This window comes from Epinephelus fuscoguttatus, linkage group LG3 (genome assembly GCF_011397635.1).
Source record: "Epinephelus fuscoguttatus linkage group LG3, E.fuscoguttatus.final_Chr_v1".
In the NCBI taxonomy this organism is placed as follows: Eukaryota; Metazoa; Chordata; class Actinopteri; order Perciformes; family Serranidae; genus Epinephelus; species Epinephelus fuscoguttatus.
The window spans coordinates 11522593-11544693 of NC_064754.1; the positions used below are offsets into that span (position 1 = coordinate 11522593).

At 41.2% G+C, this 22101-nt stretch overlaps 1 protein-coding gene across 1 annotated transcript; it reads left to right on the forward strand.

The window, feature by feature from the left end:
* The first annotated feature begins 440 nt into the window (after positions 1-440).
* Positions 441-21471, forward strand: chrnb5a (cholinergic receptor, nicotinic, beta 5a). Its single transcript, XM_049571182.1, has 8 exons — positions 441-609; positions 6862-7007; positions 12405-12449; positions 12543-12652; positions 13987-14513; positions 16757-17247; positions 18816-18961; positions 20561-21471. The coding sequence occupies exons 1-8, from the start codon at positions 564-566 to the stop codon at positions 20574-20576; spliced, it is 1527 nt and encodes a 508-aa protein (XP_049427139.1). The 5' UTR covers positions 441-563; the 3' UTR covers positions 20577-21471.
* Positions 21472-22101: the final 630 nt, after the last annotated feature.

Here is a 22101-nt window from a genome sequence, read left to right on the forward strand (position 1 = left end):
AACGCACTACAACTTGTCTGCGCTTCATCCAGAGGAGAGCGAACTTAACGCAGGTGAGCGGTGATGGTTTAATCCACAGAAAAGGAAGAAGTTCAGTGAGGATTTTCTTTTGGGCGACGACAACAACAACACGGCACTCATCTGGACTGCTGGATTTGGATCGAGTTTAAATGTCACCGCTGCTGGTTTGTGGCTGAGGCGGCGGCGCGCAATGGGCAGCCCAGCTCCTTTAATACTCGGCTATAAAACAAAAGACCAACATGTTGTCTTTTGCAAATAAACATTGTCAACAAATGACCTGTTTATTTTACTAGAGAAGTTTCTTCTTTTATTTATTTTTGCGCGGCTCAATATTCCAGCAAAAGACGACCAACCGGAGCAGGTGTGTGCCAACCAACCAGCGCAGGGAAGACAAGGGAGTTCAGCTGAAAGACAGAAGGCTTACTGTATCACGACGGGATATAAACATTGCATATTTCCGCTGATTACACTCAAGGCACTTTTTTCTTTTGGAGGATCAGTTAAAGAAAGTAGCGAAGTTTGTCCAGTGAAGCAGAGAGGAGATGACTATGAACACTGTTCTCCTGCTCTCCATCCTCTCTCTCACAAGTAAGTTCCTCTGTATTCTTTAAATTTGCCAAAGTATTGATGGGTATTTAAGTGAGGTGACATTGTACAAGTATTGCTTTGTTAAAAGTGTTTCCTCCAGACGTGGCAGGCATTTTCTGTGCGCTTTGGCGAGAATCTCTGCTTTTATCAAGACGTTAAGAGGCTGTCCAGGGTGCTGATGGACACACAAGTTAGCCATCATGCAGAAATCTTTTCAGAAAGATGAAGACACCCCCCACACCCTCCCTCTCTCTCTCTCTCTCTCTCTCTCTCTCTCTCTCACACACACACACACACGCACACACACATGGACAGGAGACTTTTAATTAGGTGTCAGTGAGCTGCAGGAGACATATCTTGAATGCAGTGTCATGTAGATAATCATGTACCATTCAGATGTGGCACTAGTTTGATTTTGACTTTTGATCCAGCTGTGCTCCATCCCAAATGCTTCTTTGCTGTCAGATGCTTATCAAATCTTTGAAATCTTCAACCAGACAGACTGAACAAAATACTACTTTTTTGGCACGATCCACCCATATGAATTGACTTTGTACGTACTTAGGTTACCATAATTAAAAAGGTGGCCTGGATGTTTCAGATATTCCAGAACTTGTTATTCCAACAAGCAGAAAGATACACAGGAGGAAGTCTGAACTGATAATAAGACCATCCAGAACTTAACCAGTCCTCATGTTCTCTGTGCTTTACTTTAGCTCTACCAAAAAAACATTTTGTCATTTAATTTTCCATCAGTGTAGCAGTTTGCAAAACAGGCAGTAAAATTGGATTCTTTTTCTTTTTAGCCTTCATTTAATTAGACTTTTACTCTGACCATTTTTATCTCTCTATGAGGGTTAAATGCTAAATCCAAACCTTTCTTTACATGCCAAGCCAGTCCAGTTGCCAGATAAAATATTGGCATTGTACATTGCTGCACTAATTGCACTACATTTGCATGTTTCACACATATCATGTCAATGTTACTAAAATGACGTAGTGTGTGAGCTCACTTTGTCATCAGGAGGTGGAGGGGAGTGATGGTGTGACAGTCAGATGCCTTTCAAGCTGCAGACCACTGCAAAGCACTGTCCAAGACCAATAAACAACAAAACTGGTTGTGATTTATTGAGTCATTGCTGTGTTTATAGCAGTTTTTAGGCACCAAACGTGGGTGTTTTGTAGTGACCTGCCACTGTTATTCCATGAGGGGATAGTGGCATTAAAAGCAGTTGTTTTGTTACAGAGGCATCCCTGCTTTTCTAGCGGGGAGCTAGATGGAGCTAGAGGAGATGGTGGATGCTGTGTCACCCCTATTTTAAGTCAAAACATAATCTTTTCCTAAACATAACCAAGTGGTTAGTGCTTAAACCTAACTGCACTTTAACCACAGCAATGTTGAAACACAAAGTTTCGATGTATTCACTACATAACAACGGGCAAATGTATCATATCTGTTGTGCAATGCCAACATTTTTCTAGTGATTGATCAAGCATATCATTGTGGTGAACTAAGTCACATTCTTTTACTGAAATTATGTTTAATTTATTTGTCTTCTTAACAGAAACAGGCAGATTTGAAAGTGCAAAAGGATTTCAGCATCAGCATTAAATAACCCATCATCATCACCCATCACCTCCTCTGGCTGCTAAACCTCTTAAATTTCCAGAAAGGATATCAAGACATGACCTCAGTGTCCTTAATGATAGCTGTGGCTCGGAGTTTAGCTTTGCTATGCTCTGTGTTGCATAACATAAGCAGATGTGCACTTTTGTTGCCTTGAAAAGCATTGTGAAAATGATCTTACACAACCTGTCTCACCTACATTTGTATTCTGTGACATCTAACTTTTCATTGTTGGTGTAGAGCTTGAAATTAAGTCTGATCCTTTTATGATTAATGACAGAGACACAAACTTAGAAGACCCTGGAGTATCCCAAAAGGGGAGGACGCGGTATGTCTTTGACAACAAAGTTGAGTATGTGAATCAAAAGCAGCCACAACACTCAACTTTTGCCTCAGAGGCAGAGTTTAAAAAACTGTGTGTAGTGTTCCTACTTTTAAAATACTTGTAAGTGAAAGCAGACGGGCTCTTTGAATAATTTACATAAGGCTATTTTATACTCACCGCCCAGAAAGCAATGTCTTCTGTCTTTTAGGGAGAACACTTGGATGTCTCCACCACTGTCTTAAAAGAATTGCTTCCCTTTATTAACCTGACCTTGTTTCAGGTTTTCTTCTACAGTGTTGATTTTTGTGTCCTTTCCCCATGAAATTGTGTAAGCTTGTAGGTTCAGCTTTAGCTCTGGACTTACTTTAGAAAGTAAAAAAATCAGAGCCATCAATTAAATTTCTACTCTACAAAAACAGCTGGACTCTGACATAGATCAGGTGTGACAGGCAACACAGTCGAGCATTATTCTGCAACATCCATCAAGGCAAAGATACCCTGAAATCTAGGTTTGAATTATTTAAATGATGTAATACACCGACAAGGCACATAGCACTTTACTGTGTCTCCCACTATGTTGTTGTGAGTGTTTGTATCTCCCTGAAGGCCTGGAGACTTGACCAGACCTTGTACTATGCAGCGGTGTTTGGCACCATTCCTCAGTCACAGCATCTGTGCTTTAACCAAAGCTGTCATCAAACACGGAGTTTAAAAGACACACCGGCTCAATAAACAACTTCATCAGTTTTAAACATCAAAGTATGTTTACAGGTCTTGGCAAGTTGTGTTAAGCCTTTCGTCGCTCCAGCGGGAGCCGTGTGAAATCTGATAAATTGCCTCAAGTGATGTGACTTGAGTCAGCGTTGGTTGGGGTGGAAATTACAAAATTGACAGCCTAGTTGCCAGTGGATAATGTTGGCATTGTACGTTTCTGCAAACCATAAATACATTACATTTGCACCTTTCATACAATGGAGGTGGAGGGGATGGTGGATGGTGAGCTAGGCGAGACACCTGCCAAACTGCAGACCACTGTTCAAGACCAACAAGCAAAAAATTTGTTGTGATTTATCAAGTCATTGCTGTGTTTCCAGCACCTTTTTAGGCACCAAATGTAACTGTTTCTGGGCAACCCATCGCTGTTTCCACTGGGAATAATGCCAGGAAAAGTGGTTGTTTTGTAACGAGACATTCCACTGGAATTGTGCCACCTAAAGCAATTATTTCAAGCCAAAACAGTCTTTTCCCACACCATAACTAAATGGTTTTTGTGCCAAACCTGATAACACGTTATCCACAGTGAGGTTGAAATGTTAAGCTTTAACATACCCACTGTATAATAATGTGCACATGTAATGTATCCTTGGTTTGCAGAAACATACACTGCCAACAGTTTCTGGAGTTTGAACATGAGAAAAAAAATCTGGGGGTGTGGAAAGAAGTGAGCTCAGCAGACCTATGCAGCCTGCTCCTCATCTCTGCTTGAGACTAGTGGCTTGAGGCTACTTTAGCTGCTATTAGGATGACACACTCAACCCAACTAAACTACATGAGGTCAAGTTGCATGGCGGTTAATGTGGACGCCAGGTTTTCAGAAGGAAGAAGAATGCATGGAATATAAGAGATGATGCCTCTGGGTCTACTGCATCGATTTTTGTCAGGAATCAGTTTAGGAAGTAGCCAAATTGAGCTTTAATGCAGCTGATAAAAAACTTTAGAACAAAGTCCAAATGAAAGCAGAACCAAAACTAAAAAGCAAATGGTAAAATATAATCTTGAGTAAAGGGATGAATACAGACAAACTGACAAGGAACAAAGGGAAACACACAGGTATATGTACACAGAAACCTAATCACAAGAGCGAGACACAGCTGGCGTGGGAGGACACGGGCAAAAGCAAGGAAATGGAGATTGGCTTACAACAAGGGTGTGGTTGGGAACACTAGGGTGGAGCAAACGAGACTAATACAGAACAGGTGTGAAGGGAAGACTCTGGGAGCAGGGAAGGACTAACGAGACAGGTGTGACAGAAAACAGGCGGGAAAGCACATAAAGACAGGAAGTAAAACCAGACACGACACATGAGGAGAGAATTTACAAAATAAAACAGGAAACGTATTAAACATCAATTAATGACATGAAGAAAGGAACACAAACAGAAAACTCCAAAACAAAGTCCATAGGATAACAGAATATAAACAAACCCAGGATCATGACAGATTTTGATATTGTTTTTATTGTTTTTTTATATTTATATTTTATACTCCATACTCCCTGACCCCTTGTACTCTTTCTCCATACTTAACATATAATCCTGCTATCACATTTCTAAAGTGATGTAGTACATGAGCTGACGTTGTCATTGTGAGGTGGAGGTGATGCTTGATGGAGAGCTAGACACATGCTAAGCTGCACACCACTGCAGAGCACTGTTTAAGACCAACAAATACAAAACTGGTTGTTTTCTAATGAGTCATTTCTGGCCTCCAGTGTTTTTTTTTAGCCACCAAAAGTGGTTTTTACTGCGGACATAATGTCACAAAAAGCATCTGTTTATCACGAGCCATCACTATGATTTCTGCCAGAATGATACCCCGAAAAGCAGCCTCTTTTTGCGGAGACATTGCTGCATTTTGAGTCAAGATTGTGCCACAAAAAGCGGGTATTTTAAGCAAAAAACAGGATCTTTTCCAACCATAACCAAGTGGTTTTTGTGCCTAAACCAAACCACTTGTCAACCACAGCGTTGTTGAAACATAAGGTTTTAACATATCTGCTACGTAACAACGTACAAAGGTAACCTATCTGTGGTTTGCAGACTCGTACAATGCCAACATTTATTCTAGTGCAGGGGCATCCTAACTTTTGTGAATGGGGGCTGGATTAGATAATGTGTATTAGCTGCTTCTCACATCATACTGGTTATCAAAAATATATGTCATACACAAACGAGACAGTTGCAACTCTTTAAGTGAAATTTTTTTTAACTTTCCATTGCTCCTGAAAGAGGTTGCCCTCACTGTCAACTTTACTCCTCCCTAGCAGAAAATGTCTACTGTTAGGTAACAGTTCATTTGCTTGTTTGCCATCTGTTAGTTAGTTAGTTGTGCTCACATTAGTTCTGCCTGTGTAGTTCTTACTTGGTGCCTGTTTACAAACTGAATGATAGTCCTGCCATCGTAAGGTAAAAAGAAAAAATACAAAGTGATCTTGCTTGATTAGTGGTGGTGGGTCACATATTTAACATTTCGAAAGACAAGCCGCAAGATGTTTTAAATAGGCTCACGGGCCACAATTGGCCCCCAGGCCAGACCTTACTGTTGAAGTGATTAGGTCAAAATACGAGCCAAATACCTAAAAGAAGGTCTAACTGCTGCAATAAGGTCACTTCAAATAGAGTCGAAATGCGATTAAGGCCTCTAACCATCAGTTAGTTATGTGCAAATACACCACTCAGGTTCTTACTTGATGGCAATTCATGTATCCTCTGAAGTTAAAATAAACTGTAGACTGATGTTCCATTAAGCTGTAATAGATTCTCTTGCCTGTCGTTGCTTTTAAATGGCTGAACACATTGGCGGTGACATGAAAACTTGAAACAGCAGGGTGCTGTTTAAAAAAAAGACCATCCATGCTCACTCAGCCTTCCCTGCATGTAATCTTACAAAAACAGACAATTCATGTGGCACAGAGGGGGCGAAGCATTCCAGATATTAAACGCTCCCTGCGCTGTTGTCAGTTTGTTTGACAATGTAGACATAATGGCTGTGGAAGCCAGGAGAGTGGGTCAAAAGCATTTTGCTTCTGACTTATTCATATGATCACTTTTACATAACCAATATTTTAGGGCTGAGGAAACACAAAGCTTCAGGGATCCTCTCGCAGGGATGGATGCATGGCTGGATTTTTGTTTGTTCTTTTTGCTCTAAAACCCTGCAGTAAAGTGTGAGACAGTGAGACGCACACCCATACACACACAGTCACATTTTAAAGAGGACACGTGATTCAGCCTAAATGCCCGTTGGTACATTTACTTCATTTACAGCCAACTTGTTTATTGTTCATCATTCATGGTGACACTGGACTGAAAACATGCTGTGACAGAGAGAAGATATTATGCTTTGAACTGCAGCCCACACACACACGCATGAAATGTGGTGACATTTTTCTATGCAACGTTACAGTGACTGCACGACTTGCTTCCCCTATAGACATACTAAAAGGGAGATGCATCCTAGGGTTTAAAGCTCTTTCAAAATAAAATGTTTTCCACTTTCTCCGTGTCTTGAATGTTCTGTAGGCAGCAGGGCAGAGAATGCAGAGGAGCGGCTGGTGAACTACCTTTTGGGTCCAGAGCGCTACAACAAACTGATCCGACCAGCTGTCAATAAGAGCCAACAGGTCACCATCTCCATACAGGTGTCTCTGTCACAGCTCATCAGTGTAGTAAGTATGTTTTTATATATATAAACACACATTTGTACACATGCACAAACACAGATGTATCACAGAAGCTTTGCGGCCCTGACACTAATGCTCATTATTCTTACATTACCAGTGACCTTTTGACTGAGACAAAATGTTTATAGGCACATAACCATACCCCTTTCCAGATATTGTAATGAATCTGACCTGACAACTTGGATTCATATTTCTGTTTCTTAGATTATTTTGGGGGGCTTTTTGGCCTTTTTCTTGATAGGACAGTGGTAGTGTGGTAGTGTTCGATTCCGATCTGCAGCCGCTGCAGCAAGGACGTAGCCTATGTACATGGGGTGCCTGTTCTACCAGGTGAGCTGCTCGGCACTCCAGATTCATGTCTCGTAAAGCTTCTAGTGTTTATTTTGCATCACAGCTCTCTATACACTCAGAAGAAACTTGTAACCTGTTGTAACAGCTTTACACTTTAAAAAAAAAATGATGTCATCATTAAAGGGATAGTTCAGATCTTTTGAAGTTGGATTGTATGAGCCACTTATCCATAGTCAGTAGATGTCAGCTGGCACACCCCCAGTTAGTAGAAGCAAGCTGGAGTGCATCACAGAAGCTAGGCAATACCGCTGTGGAGGGTTCAGCAACAAAAAGTATTTTTAGCCAGCTGAAAAAGCCCCTCTTAAAAAAATCAATGTACGTTTAAGTGTACATTATATTTAGAATATTACAGCTTCACCTTACCATCAGACAGTGACTTCTGATGGAAAAATGAAGCTGTTTTATCATTCTCTCTTAAGCCAGACTCCACTGAGAAAAACAATGACTTAAAAGTGTTGAACACAGGAGCTGCTCATCTACAACCGCCTCAATCAGTTATTTTGTTTGTGATATTGCGTGACTTCGGTGTTTAATGGTAGCGTATAGGAGAACTATGGTGGCTGATGTGGAAATGTGATTAGCCCTATCTAGAGCTAGTGTTTGGTTTGTCTGTCGTTCGCTACACCCTGCGAAAGGGGGACCACTCTGTATGATGTAAATGGTTCATTTTAAGGTAATGAAAAGATGACAATTCTTATTTTCAGGTGAAAATACACATAGTTATGAAAATTAGATTCAACTTTTGCCAATACGTCTATCTGAAACCTACACACAGGACCTTTAAAAGGGTTAGTTGGATTCACCAAAGTCACACAATAACACAAACAAACTAACTGATCGAGACAGAGGGTAGAACAGAAGCTCACTGCAGTCAGACAACTCATGTTTTAAATGTTTGTTTCAGCAGCAGAACGTAGACTTTGGCGCCTACTCTCAATATATTGTAAACTGAGTTTTTTTAGGGGGCTAAAATACTTTTTGCTGCCCCCCTCCACAGCAGTACATTGCTTAGCTTCCATGGCAGACATCTACTGTATGTAACACACTGACTATGAACTATGAAGGACCCCACACAGACCCACTTCAAAAACTCCAAATTGTCCCTTAAATCCTTTAGAGACAGCATCACTGGTATATTTGTTTTATAAAGTCATACTGGGCAGGCCAAAGTCCCTCACACACATGATTTCACTTATGTAACCTGATTATTGCTCTTCTACTGTGTGGATCTGTACCAACTGTACTTTTTCTAGTTTTGTGACATCGCATGAATCCAAGCACTGCTCTGCTCAATAGGCCCTTTTCACAGAGGACATGTTTTCACAGCAGCAACAGCACACAGGTGTTACTGATAACATTAACGATGGCTCCTTTTTATTGAAGTGTCCCAGTAAGCCATGACTTTACATACAGTACATACGCAATGTGTTGTAACTGCTCCAGTGCAGTCTCTTTTTACAGCTACATAAATATTACAACAGCACTGAATAAATATTACATTATCGTATGTGTTATTATAAAAACTTTATGATAATTCAAGTTAGGTGAACCGGCAACTTTAAAGTGCCTGTGGGTGTGAATAAATCTGTGGGTGCATCCCAAGTCTCTTAAATCATCCATGTTTCCCTCACTTGTGTACTTTCCTTGCATCTTAGTCCCTCCCACATGGGATGCATGAAGAGACACAAGGAATCCATGCGAGGAGAGGAAACAAGGAAATGTGTTTTTAGAGAAATGATTTTTTTCCTCTAACGTGTCATTGTTTCTGATCAGCAGAATCAACTGGCAGTCAGCTTTAACAGCTGCAGAGACTTTTGATGGAGTTTGTGTTTGTGCACATGTGCACTGTGCTACACTAATAAAAGCACCCAGTTATCGCTGGCTGAGCAGCAGTGTTTTATCTCTGTTTAACAAACACCTGCACATGAATAACAACTTTTATTCTGTATTTATACTGTGTCCCGCTCAGAGGCACAGAATGTGTTTATATTATTTATTCATTATTTGTGTCTGTATTTTTTGATATTCTGATTGTGAATTCATTATTTAATAACACAGAATATGATTATGGTGTCTTTTCAACTCTGGAAATTATTTAGTAGGCTAAATGTTTCAGGGAAAATTGAAATTATGTAACTCATCAAACCCGACGCTCGGGACTTATCAGCCTCACATGTGGCTGAATGGAAATGATGATAAATAATGTAAAAAGTGTTTCTCGCTGACAGACAGACTCTCCTAATCTCTGTCTTCAATTGTATCCATAATAGAATTTAATGGGGGAAATAATAGGTTGTGAGGAAAAAAAAAAGTTATAATAAAGCTGTTTGTGGTCCTTTAGTTGTTCAGGCCTACAATTAACACAGATGGTGAATTGAAAAATAAATAAAATATAAAACTTGGGAGTGATGCGCTTGAGTTTAATCTACTATCTGTCTTCACTGATGTATCAGATCAGTCCAATACCAGGGCATGTTGGCCAATAAAAGACTTCTGCGAATGCTGCTCTTGTGTATCCTCATGCATGGCCCCTCAGAGCAGAAATAAGAGCTTTGAAACAGGCACACCAGGACGAAATCTGGTTCAAGCAAGGAGTGAGGACATATCAAATAAGAGACATGCTCCCTGAATCTGTTTGTCTGTCTCTTTGAGCCTGTTTACACCTGGTATTAACATGTGTTTTGATGATCCGGAACATCGCTGTTCACACCTGTGCCTATCATGTGTCTCCAGCTGACCACTTGTGTTCAGATTTTGTTACTGCCCCGCGCACAGTTGTTACGTACATACTTTTGCTACCTGCTCTGTAGCATGCTTGCTACTCATGTGAGCCATTGTGTCAGTACATATCACTGAATTCAACGCATATCCTTCCATAGGGCAAAATGATGGATAGTCATGCAACTCATCATAAGATGGGTAAAGCCCAGTATACACAGTACGATTTTGGTGATGAAAGATAACCAAGGTGAAAATAATGTGGAGATATATTTGGTCGTGGCTCTAAAATGGTGGTTCTACCTCCACACTGAGTGAGATTCAAGGATGGTCGTTGTCACTGTCTTGCGATCAAAGACAGCCTGAAATAAAATTCTCAACAGTGTCAGAAATTTGGGATGACCATCTCCCAGTGTGACTGCTGTTACAAGCTACGAACGTTCTCGGAACCCATCGGCTGTATTCGGCGTCGGACTTCCGGCAGACGGCGATACAGCCTCTGGGGGCAGACCCCCAATTTTTTGGCATTCTGGTTTGATTTGGACGGAGGAGGCGAATTTCCGTTTCCGACTTCCGTTTATATATAAGTAAATATGCTGAACCACTGCGATGGATTCAGAGTTTGCAGTGATGCCAATTATGGTCCACCTCGTTAGTTCACTGCACAGAGCGTTTAACCTGGCAACAACTGCAGCCGGATCAGACGTGATTGGTCAATATCACGTGGACTACAAACAGCCTACACCCGGAAACCAGGGCTCTTCCGCTCTTCTTCCAGAGGCAAGATCTCCAGGATTTGCCTACAGACTCTACATTCACTGAATGTAGAGTCTGTATATAGAGACTAACCTATGTCTGCTAACCAACCAACAGAAATGCAGCATGAAACGACGCACTGCTGCTAAACCCAAACAAACAGACAGATAGCAGCTCACCTGGAGGCAAAACGTGCTAAAAGAAATGTGTGGGGTACTAGCAAAGAAGAAAACCTTGTTGAGTTGTGGCAGCAAAAGCCTTGCCTGTATGATGTGCCCTCCAGCTCTTATCATGATAGCGTAAAGGAGAATAAAGCATGGAAGGAAATAGCGGTGGAGTTGTAACTGCCAGATGAGCAACCTAGCAGCAGACACATCGCAGTATGTAGTGCCTATAAAACTTAAAGTTATTAATGTGACCCTCTATGTTGTAATTCACAGATGAAGAAGTAATAACCTGTGCAGCATCCTTGCGCACTCAGTATGGGAAGTTATTGCACTGTACGCCGTAGCCTGTGATTCCGTAGGCACTGTCTCTGTACAGTCTGCATACATCAAACTTGATGTCATACCCAAGTTCATTAGATCCATGTCGCACAGTGTAGCTTGCACTAAACACACAAGACTGCTAAAATCTCACAGTCTGTAGGAGGCTTAAGTTATAGCATGTTGGTGGGCTGTCACCAAAACAACCACCACGTCCTGCACATATGACATAGTCCTTGTTGGGGACACATCAGGACTCATTAATGAATACACTACAAAAAATATGTGGTCAAATGCGCCCCAGACCACCTCGGCAAGTAGTTTGAGTGATCGGTTCACATTGTGTCTTGGTTGTTGTTAACACTTGTGTTTAGCGCTTTCCACTTGGGATCGAATCACCCAAAATGCATATTAACACCAGGTGTAAACAGAGCCTTTGAGTTAGTCCTGTGACAGATGGGTGATCAAACCAGGATGTATGCCACTGCACACCCAATGCATGCTGGGAAAGGCTGCAGCCCTCCTGTAAACGGAATAAGCAACTAAATGGATGGATGGATAGTGTGGGATTTTTTAAAGTAATCTGTCTCTGGATTATCTATGATTTAGGAATTAATTCTATGCTATAGATATATACATGTACTCAGTCACATTACATTACTTTTTGGTGCAGCTCTGTCAAAAGTGTTTCCCAACAACTCAAAAGCCATCAATCTCACAGTCTCATTCTCTAGCCACACATTTCTGCTCTGGTTGAACACTCTGCACTCTGAAAGTCCTGCACAAAAAATACATGCAGCCCCATGTGAAGTCTAACTTTGTGACATTTTGTGAAGGTGTTGGAAGAGATGTGATTTCGCCCCAAAATGTTTGTTATTACATCCGCTCCCTAAAGGTATGCTCTGGTATTTAGGTTTGACCTTCAGTGTGTCTTGCTAAAACCACTGCCAGTAAACAGTGTGTTGGCTGCTCTGCTTGGTTTAGTGAAAAAATCCACCATTTTTAACCATAAAGTGAATTTTTATGGAAATGATACTCATTGTATAATAAGCTGACTATTGTTGTCTTGCAGAATGAGAGAGAACAGATAATGACGACCAACTTGTGGCTGTTTCAGGTACAGTACAATCTTTCTAACTGCCCATTGCACATACAATGTTCAATATACAGTACATACATATGTGGGAGTTTATAAATGCTCTATCTGCAGGAGTGGAATGACTACAGACTAAGATGGGACCCAGAGAAGTACGAAGGCATTAAGAAACTACGAATACCATCCAAACACATCTGGCTTCCTGATATAGTGCTCTACAACAAGTAAGTATGAGCATATCATCAATTTGACATTTAGATGATCTGGTTCAACTACATTTACAGCCTGCGTGTGTATGCATGTGTGGTGGCCTCAAATTAATAGATTACAGTACGTTAATAATGGAGTTACAGTGCAGCTTTCCACAGTACTGAGAGGTTTTCCAGCATTATCAGGGCATTGCAAGCAGAAAATCTGCTGCTAAAATAAGCATGCTTTTCTATGGGGATTTTGTAATTAAAATGTTCTCTTTCTTCCAAGCCTGTTTTTTTGCTGAGGTGAAGGGGATTAGTATGGGCTTAATCAATGTCTGCTTTTAGGATCACTTCAGACAATCATGGGGGAGAGTTTGGGTTTGTCTGATTATCATCATTGCAGTGAACGCAAAAAAAAGGTCTACAGTGGAGCCTCGAGAGTTAGCTGACTTCAAATATATCTTATTAAAGTTGGGGTAGGCAGGATTCTGGAAAAGGCAAAAAACAAACATACAAAAAATTTGAAAATACACCCTCCTCCTGCCTCTCTCCTCTCTCTGCTCCAAGCCCCTCCCACCAGACAACCACAGGACAAGCATGAGCATCACACAACAACCCAGTGTTTCCTACACATTGACCCCTCCAAGGTCCTTCCGCTTTGCTCCCTGTTGCTGTGAACTGCTTTCCCACGAGTAGAGCTGGCAGCAGCTTGGTAGACAGACCTTTGGTTGGTGGCTGTAGTGGCTTGAATTCAGTCAGCACAAACCCCTTAGCACCAGGTGTCACGGTGGGCTGGTGACCAGCAGCAGTACTGGGTCTAACCTGTGTAATGGCAGCAACAGAAAGTTTGCAGATCTGGCAGGGAGTCCAGGCTGTCTGTTCCCCCGGAGCTGGGTAGACTGGCTGGATTCAGGTTGCTATGGCCACTGACTGTGTCCAGCACTGCTGCCCACTCTTTTCCTGGTGAGTTAGTCTGTAGCAGTGGAGAGTGAGGCGGACGACACAGGGTGATTCAAGGCTCTAGCTAATATTAGCTGCACAAAACGTGAACCTCAAGCCGCAGCTGTGGGCCTCTGGCTCCGCTTAGCAGAAGGCTGAACTATTAGCAACATTTCCTCTCCATCTCTGAAACATTTTGCTTGACACATGTTTTTTTTGTGTTTATATGAAATGGCTGTGATTGGTCGAAGCCAATTTAGTCATGGGCTAAATTTTCTAAAGCCTGAGGACAGGGTTAATATGGGATCTTTGCGCAATGACCCAAAAAATTAAACAGCCTATTCCAGCTTTTAGTGCTGATTGTGATTATAGACTCTGGATCCATACTCTCTCTAATCTTCCATCTCACCCACCACTTCTTACAGTGCTGATGGTGTGTACGAGGTTTCCTTCTATTGCAATGCTGTGGTCTCCAACACCGGAGATATCTTCTGGCTCCCCCCAGCCATCTACAAGTCGGCCTGTGCCATTGAGGTGCAGAACTTCCCTTTCGACCAGCAGAACTGCACTCTGAAGTTCCGCTCCTGGACCTATGACCACACAGAAGTGGATCTAATCCTCACGAGCGACTTTGCCAGCCGAGATGACTTCACGCCAAGCGGAGAGTGGGACATAGTCTCGCTCCCAGCGCGCAAAAACGAGGACCCTAATGACATCACCTATCTGGATATCACCTATGATTTTGTGATTAAGAGGAAGCCGCTGTTTTACACCATTAATCTGATCATCCCGTGTGTGCTGATCACATCGCTGGCTATACTGGTGTTCTACCTGCCGTCAGATTGCGGGGAGAAGATGACACTGTGCATCTCAGTGCTGCTGGCGCTCACTGTGTTCCTGCTGCTGATATCAAAGATAGTTCCACCCACCTCTCTCGCAGTACCACTCATAGGTCAGTCATATTTATGTTCTGATAACATTTCAAATGATCAAATAATATCACAGATACTGTTGCTGATGCTGATGTTAAGAACCAAACATAATAAACATATCCTTCAGTTAGATTTTGCTCACATAAATCAGAACTTTTAAACTGTTATTATGTCTTAGATTAAAAGTTTCACAGTTGGATAGGAATTCTTCAGCTATATTTATGTTTGAATGACACATCTTCACATAGTTCCTTGGTACTGAAAGTGTAGTTTACATTAGATCATATTTTGGGCAGTAAGCCTATTCGCTTTCTGTCAGAGAGTTAGATAGGAAGATGAAAACAACCAGCCCGTTTTTCTAACAACACCTCTAATGTTCACTAACAAAGACATTACATCTAATTTGTTTAATGTAAACAACAACCAAAAACTACAAGTGCTGATTTGAATAGGGGGTTAGGTAGTAGACTATATTTTGGCGGGGTGCAGCAACTTCCTGGAGTCTTGACATTACCATGAGGTTGCAAGGCTAACAACAAAACTTCCAAGAGGTAACTTATCCGAGGTAAGAACTAATCCGGCTTTGTTAACTTCTGGTAACCTGACAAGAAGGCCAGAAAGTAGCCAAAATGTAGTCTGGCTCAGACAAGTAGACTGTTAGATATATGCCGGTCATTGGCCACCTATTTTAGATGGTAAATAAGCATGGGAAGCATGAAACCATTTCCAAAATCTCATCTTTACATGACACTAATCTCCCCAGACCTATCTCCAATCTACATTTTAGCACTGTGTGTAAAACAACAACCTCCAAGCTAGCAACCTACACACTAAAATGTCTCTCAACGTATCCTCATACAAAGGTTCATATATCTAACCAATTAGCACCCCAGATTAGTTTATGTTAGGTTTAGGAAAAGAAGCTTGATTGGGCGTCACCATGTTACGTAAACCTTATCGTGAAGTTACACACTTACAGTAACATAAGGTTACATAGGTTAGACTTAAGAAAAAAAATGTCATAACGACGTACCCTAAAATAACTAAAATTTTGCCTGGTTTCACTCAGGACATGAAGTCCTGTGTTTGTCTGACCCATTCACCACCCCAATCTGTGTCCCTACACAGACTTTTGCTCTCTATACTACTTTCTTCATTATTACTGTCAGTGCATCAGCCTTTCCCCTTACATGGCTTATACACAAACTCTGATGCATTACTTTTCATAGGTATATATACAAAAAGTGCATAAAAATAGGCTGCATTTTTCAATCTTTTATGTGACATTTTCGTTTGCAGGGATTTAACCATTTTAATGCCAGGGCTCACCTCCCCGTATGCAATTGTTCCACCAAAACAAGTTCCCTCCCGACACTATTTTGCAAGTGCCCCATCGCTGCATCCAGGCTTAGTGCCACCCAAGATGATTGTAACTAGTTTAAATAATAAGTTTGAATGAATAAATAATAAATACTAACAACCAAGAGCACTTTTTCCCCCTTGTCAATGTGAAACAAGTGCTTTATAAATTTCAAGTTAAAATGTACAACCAGGTGAACGAAAACATGGAAAATGCCTGCCAGGGTCATTACAGTTAAATCCTTGTGTTGCATGTGCAAAAAGTGTGAGTACAACTGCAAAATATAAACCATGATAATACATAAACAGTGTCAGTATTTACTGTACCTGTACAGAGAGCCAGGCCTTTATCTGAAAAGGGCGTATATTAGAGACAGACCTTCATTACTATTTTTCCCTGATTTGTAAATATATTTTATCATAAATCCCAATTGCTCCCATTTTATTTTGCTATTGATGTTATTTTCTGTTGCATTAAAAAACCCAAGGGGCATAATCCCTTCCTTTCCTGGTAGACTTTTAGTGTAAACCATGCAGCGAGTGCTGACCTTTATTGACAGTAACTTCACAGCGATCAAAAGAACAGTAAACTAGAAGCCCTTTGGAATAACTCAGTAAATGAAAACAGTATTTCTGCTCAAATTGGAACCTCAGAGCAGCAAATTGGTGAGATCGACATGATTTTGTTGGTGGGCTGATGGTATAAGTGATGTGGAAACATCCTGAAAAAAGTGAGGTGTGTGGGACCTTGATTCATGTGTCCGTGTTGGACATGCTGCCAGCATTATTTAAGACTTAGCCATAAGAATAATGAGAAACAAATGACTGACTGAGAGCAGTGTGATTAAAGGCAGCAACAATATTTATTTGTTTATGGTGGCATCTTGTCTTTTCTCTCTCAAAGGTAAATACTTGATGTTTACCATGGTGCTTGTCACTTTCTCCATTGTGACCACCGTCTGTGTACTCAATGTGCATCACCGCTCCCCATCCACCCACCACATGCCCGACTGGGTCAAACGTCTCTTCTTGGTCCGCCTCCCTAACTTCCTCCTCATGAGGCGTCCAGGCTCTTCCAATGTCCGCGATAAACTCCGCAGGAAATATGCCAACCGCAGCACTGTCGGGAAAAACAATTTCCAAAGCAGCACAGACAAGAGGCAATACTCCAACATCCGACTTGGTGGGATCCGAACAGACGCAGACTCTTTCTACGTGAATGAGGACTTGGCACACAAGTTTTGCTGGAAGGTGGACGACATCCCAGATGGGGGTGGTGGGTTTTCAGACTTCCGGAGGCGTTTGGCTGTTCAGTGGGATGCAGATGTGGAGGAGGCAGTGGATGGTGTGAGATACATTGCTGAACACATGAAGACAGAAGATGACGATGAAGGGGTGAGGAGATAAAAACTGTGCTTAGAAGAATACACAATAACTTTAGAATTTTTGTTTATACCATCTATAGAGAGTGAAAGAAAGGAAAGACAATATATTATTGAAAAGAATAAGGGAGGAGAAGACCTATGAGAGCAGATTATGAAGATGAGTGATTAAAAAGATGCGACAGGGGGGAATAAGGAGATTTGTTCATGAAATAAGGACATTATCAGGACCAAACGGGACACACTGTGTTTAAAACAATTCAGTGATTATATTTGTCTTCCTGTGACATTATTCCAACCTGTCTGTTGTCTGTCTTTTTCTTAAAATATCAGATAACCTCAGAAAACCCTGCCCACACTCCCATACAAACACAAACCCTAACCCCAGATTTGTGGCTTTGGGCTCGTAAAATTCCCCCAAACTCCCACACTTAATAAATATTACAAACAAGGTTTGCAGCTGTAACTGCTCATGGCAAATTTCATTAAGATGCCTCTCTCTATCACCGGCTAGTGCAGTTAAAATTATACCCTGATATGCATTTGGTGTCCTAGAAGTTTCACAGACACCACAGAAGTTAATAACACACTGCTTACTAAGCTAAAAGAGTTAGCTCCATGAGTTGGTTATGGTCAGGAAAAGTTTAGAATATGGCTCTAAATACCCACTTTTTATGGCACTGTCTCTGCTGAAAAGAACTGCCATGGGTCTCCCCAAAACACCCATGTTGGGGGGCTAAAAAGACAGAGGAGACACAGCGATGGGTCTCTAAAAAGAAACTGTTTTTTTTGTTTGTTGGTCTTGAACAGTGGTCTCCAGCTTGGCAGGTGTCATGCCTAGGTGTCATGCAGTCCACCATCCCATTTGCCACTTTTAGTGGTTAAAAAGCCACTGGAAATGCAGGAGTGACTTGCTAAAACTCACCTACAGTAGGTGTCACGCCATACACCATCCCCTCCTCCTGATGACAAAGTTGGCTCATACACTACATCACTTTAGAATTGTTGATATGATATGTATCATATCATATTTTTGAGGTTTGCGCAAATGCAAACATTTCCACAATGCAAACATTTTCTTCTGACCACATGGTATGCACATGGCACCTGCCAATCTCATCTTCTGAACTGCACGGTCGTGGGTGATAAAGTAGGAAGGCAGGTGAAAGGGTCCTTCTTGACATTGTCTCCAAACAATAGTGGACATAATCCATAGTATGGGCTTGGGATCTTGCGATTAGTGCTCTCTTCTACACTGCAGCAACAACAGAAAGTAATGACAACTAGATGATGACACAAGCATATCCTGCATGGAACAACATTACTAATGTGAAAACTGCACTCAGTTTTCACATTAGGAAATGGAGAGGGGGGACAAGCTTACTCAATCACATTACAAATCAATCATACTTAATATGAGAACACCCTTGAACACCCCTCAGTGAGCTCATGTTCTCCTGAGTCAAACAGTTAAAACACGATGCTGCAGGTCTGTTCGTACACACACAACCTTTATGGTCATGATTTGATCACTCTTAATTAACAAGCCGTAGTAATCTAACCTTGTTGGTTTGGTTCCAGATCATAGAGGACTGGAAGTACGTAGCCATGGTGATAGACCGTCTGTTCCTGTGGATCTTCATCCTGGTGTGTGTGGTGGGAACTCTGGGGCTCTTCATGCAACCGCTGTTTCAAAGCTACAATACACCCACCGCTGATGATACAGAGTGAGTCACATACACACTCATTAAAGCACTCGTTACAGTCTATGCTCACAACACACCTTTTTAGACTGTCATTTGTTGACTTGACCCCATTCTTCTGCACAAAGATGCTCTGCATTATTATTTTATTTGTTTTAACTGGTAACATGCCAATTTACTTTGTATTTAATCAGTTTTATTAGTACTATGCCATATTTTTTTTTTCTGTTCTGCTTTTGTCACTGTTCAGCCTATCACTGTGGGGCACATTAATAAAACAGCGGTTCTGGTTTAGATAATCAAATTTGTATGAACTGGGTATTTGTTAAGAAAAGTGATTTTCGATTCTACTCATTTCTCCCTGAATTTAAAGTCTTGACCTGCTACACTTTACTACTTTGCCAGTTACAGATAGTTTTTACAGTAAAACCAAAGTACTGCTGAAATTGTCTAACTGAACAAAATGTAATGGTGTGAGTGGTTTTCCATACAACAAGAACAACCCTCAGTGTGACATGTTGAGGGCCTGATGTTCACCCACAGTAAGTACCTGCTGCCCACATCGCTACACATCTGTCATCAGCTCGTGGTGGACACTTCTTTTGACAAATTTAAAACTGATCTACTGATGAAAAAAACAACAACCCAAAAAACACTGCAAAATGTCTGTATCAGGTAAACCTGTTTTTATGTACCGTAGATTTAGCAGTCGCTTACATCTGTCCACAGCTGCTTCACAATAAAAGCCTTGCTAGTTAGTGGAAAGCTTTAGGACCCTGACACACCAAGCCAACGGTCGGCTGTTGGTCAGTGTCAGGTCTTCGGTGATTGTCTGTTGTCTGTTGTTTTTGCAGTGTGTCCCCCACTGATGCACGCTAGTCGGCCCTTATTGGCTTTTTTGTGGCCAATCCAGCATGTTGAATTGGCGTTGGAGGCGGTTGAAGCCATCAGTGAATGAAATCAGTCTTATTGGCAGTTCAGCACAGTGCACATAAACAACTAAGTCAAGAGGCAGTGATAACAAACTTATTGTATTAGGTAAGATTATTTTTTTGTCATTGGGCTTCCCTTTTTGAATGATGAATACAGACTACCGCCACCTGCTGGTGTGGAAAATTATTATTCCTCTCACACAGGCACAGAATGTACGTGCTAGCTGGCCCTTGGCTGTAGTCTTTGTGATGTGTTCAAGTGCAACTTTTTGGCCGGGACACAGGCAACTTGAAGTGTCCCGTGAAAAGTCGGCCTTTGGCACCACTAGTTCTTTGATGTCAGTTTGGTGTGTCTGGGCCTTTAATTGTAAAGCTGTAAGATATATTTTACTAAACTGGATCTAATCTGCGTCAGAGTGTTTTAAACCATTTAGATTAGTGGTCACTTGGAACACATACAGTAAATGATTGTTTATGGCAACTTGAATCTGATGGAAAAACAGCTGAGTATTGCTTTAACAGTTGCAGGAGTTGATAGGAAGCAAAATCATTATGCAAAATCCGAATTGATAAAGCCAGTGCTAACATCTTAAAATATTCTCTTCATTTCAAACAAACTGGAGGATTATTGCAGAATATGGTACGTATACATTTATAATTATATCAACTTTATGTGTTTCTCTTTTCACAGGTATGGAGATTTCTAGGATTTCTGTGACATGAAATAGGAAACAGCCAACTAATCGTCACTCATAAACACTATAACTGTGAAGCTGCACCAGGTCCGGATCTGATCTGTCTTTGCTGGCTCGGTGAGATACATAACAAGCCTAATCAGTGCAGCCAGCTTCACCGTTGTGTTTGCAACAGTGGACCTCAAACAAACAGAAAAATACTGGGACATTTTTTTTTTTTTTACTGCATGGCCTCTTTCTGTAACGGACTATGCCTCCATCTAACTTTGCCATCAGCACAGACGTGGCGGTCTTGATATACTTTTGATAACTCATGTGTCCAACAAGAGGACGGTCCTGGAGCCAAGATGCCCGTGCAGTGCACAACATACAAGACAGATTTAAGCTGTTTTTCCAGTGTAAAGATCAACCACAAACCACAAGACTGAAAACAAAACTGTTAATTTGTTGTCTTTGTTTTGAGCTGGCTGTGCTGCTGATGGAACAGTTGGAGCTCTTTACAGACTCAATGTGCAATAGAGGCACAAAGGTTCATTACACATAACGACTCCTACAAGGCCATGAGGTCTGCTCGCCTCTGCAGCACTGTTGACGTGCAAAATAAGACATAAAAGACATTATATCAATTGTTCATGTTGGCACAATACAATGGACCATAATTTCTCCTTTCTTGAACCAAGCTTTATTGTAACAATGCAAGGACAATCCGTCCTATCCACCCTTTCTCTTCATAAAAATATTAATGCATCTACTCTCTCGCTCTGTCCTCTTCATGTTCTGTTTCAGAGCTTTGTGCCTCATCTCCACCATCCACCTCCTGAGCAGTGTTGTAATTGTTAATGCATTGTCTTATTTTGAAGAATGTGCATCTCCGCCTCCTTTCTCTTTCTGTCTTTCTCTCACATTTTGTTTTTCTCGTATTTTCTTTTTATGTGTCACATCACATCACTTGTAGCACTACCAGGTTACATACAATATTAACCATAAATATGACACTGACTGTGATCTAATACATGTTGAATAAAAAGCTCTGTATTTTATGTGCCTGTCCGATACTGTTCCCTCTGTTACATGTTCCCCAGTTTCTTTCTCACATCTTGTCTCTTTACTTAAAGGACCATACTAGTGGATTTGCACAGTCAGATCAGTAAACCCTGTGTGCTTACACCAATTACATGATTGACAACCATTTCCAATTGATGCAAGTGGCGCTGTAATTTTTTAATGCTTCCAGGGGCCCATTGGTTTAAATTTAGTATATTATCCAAATCAATTCGCAGAGTCTTGAATCTTGCTCAGCAGAGCCAATGCACCACAATGAAACAGACATCTGCACTAGTTTTCAATAAATTAAATCATATTTCTGCTATGGAGCACGATTTGTTTTTTGAGTGGAATTATAATTACCATAAATTATACAGATTTGGATTGTAAAGCACTGGATCCTAAGGTGGATGCATCAGCTAACAATTCACTTGAAATGAAAACACTTATGCCAAATATCCAAAAGTTTAGATATGGCTGCATGCTTTGGAAA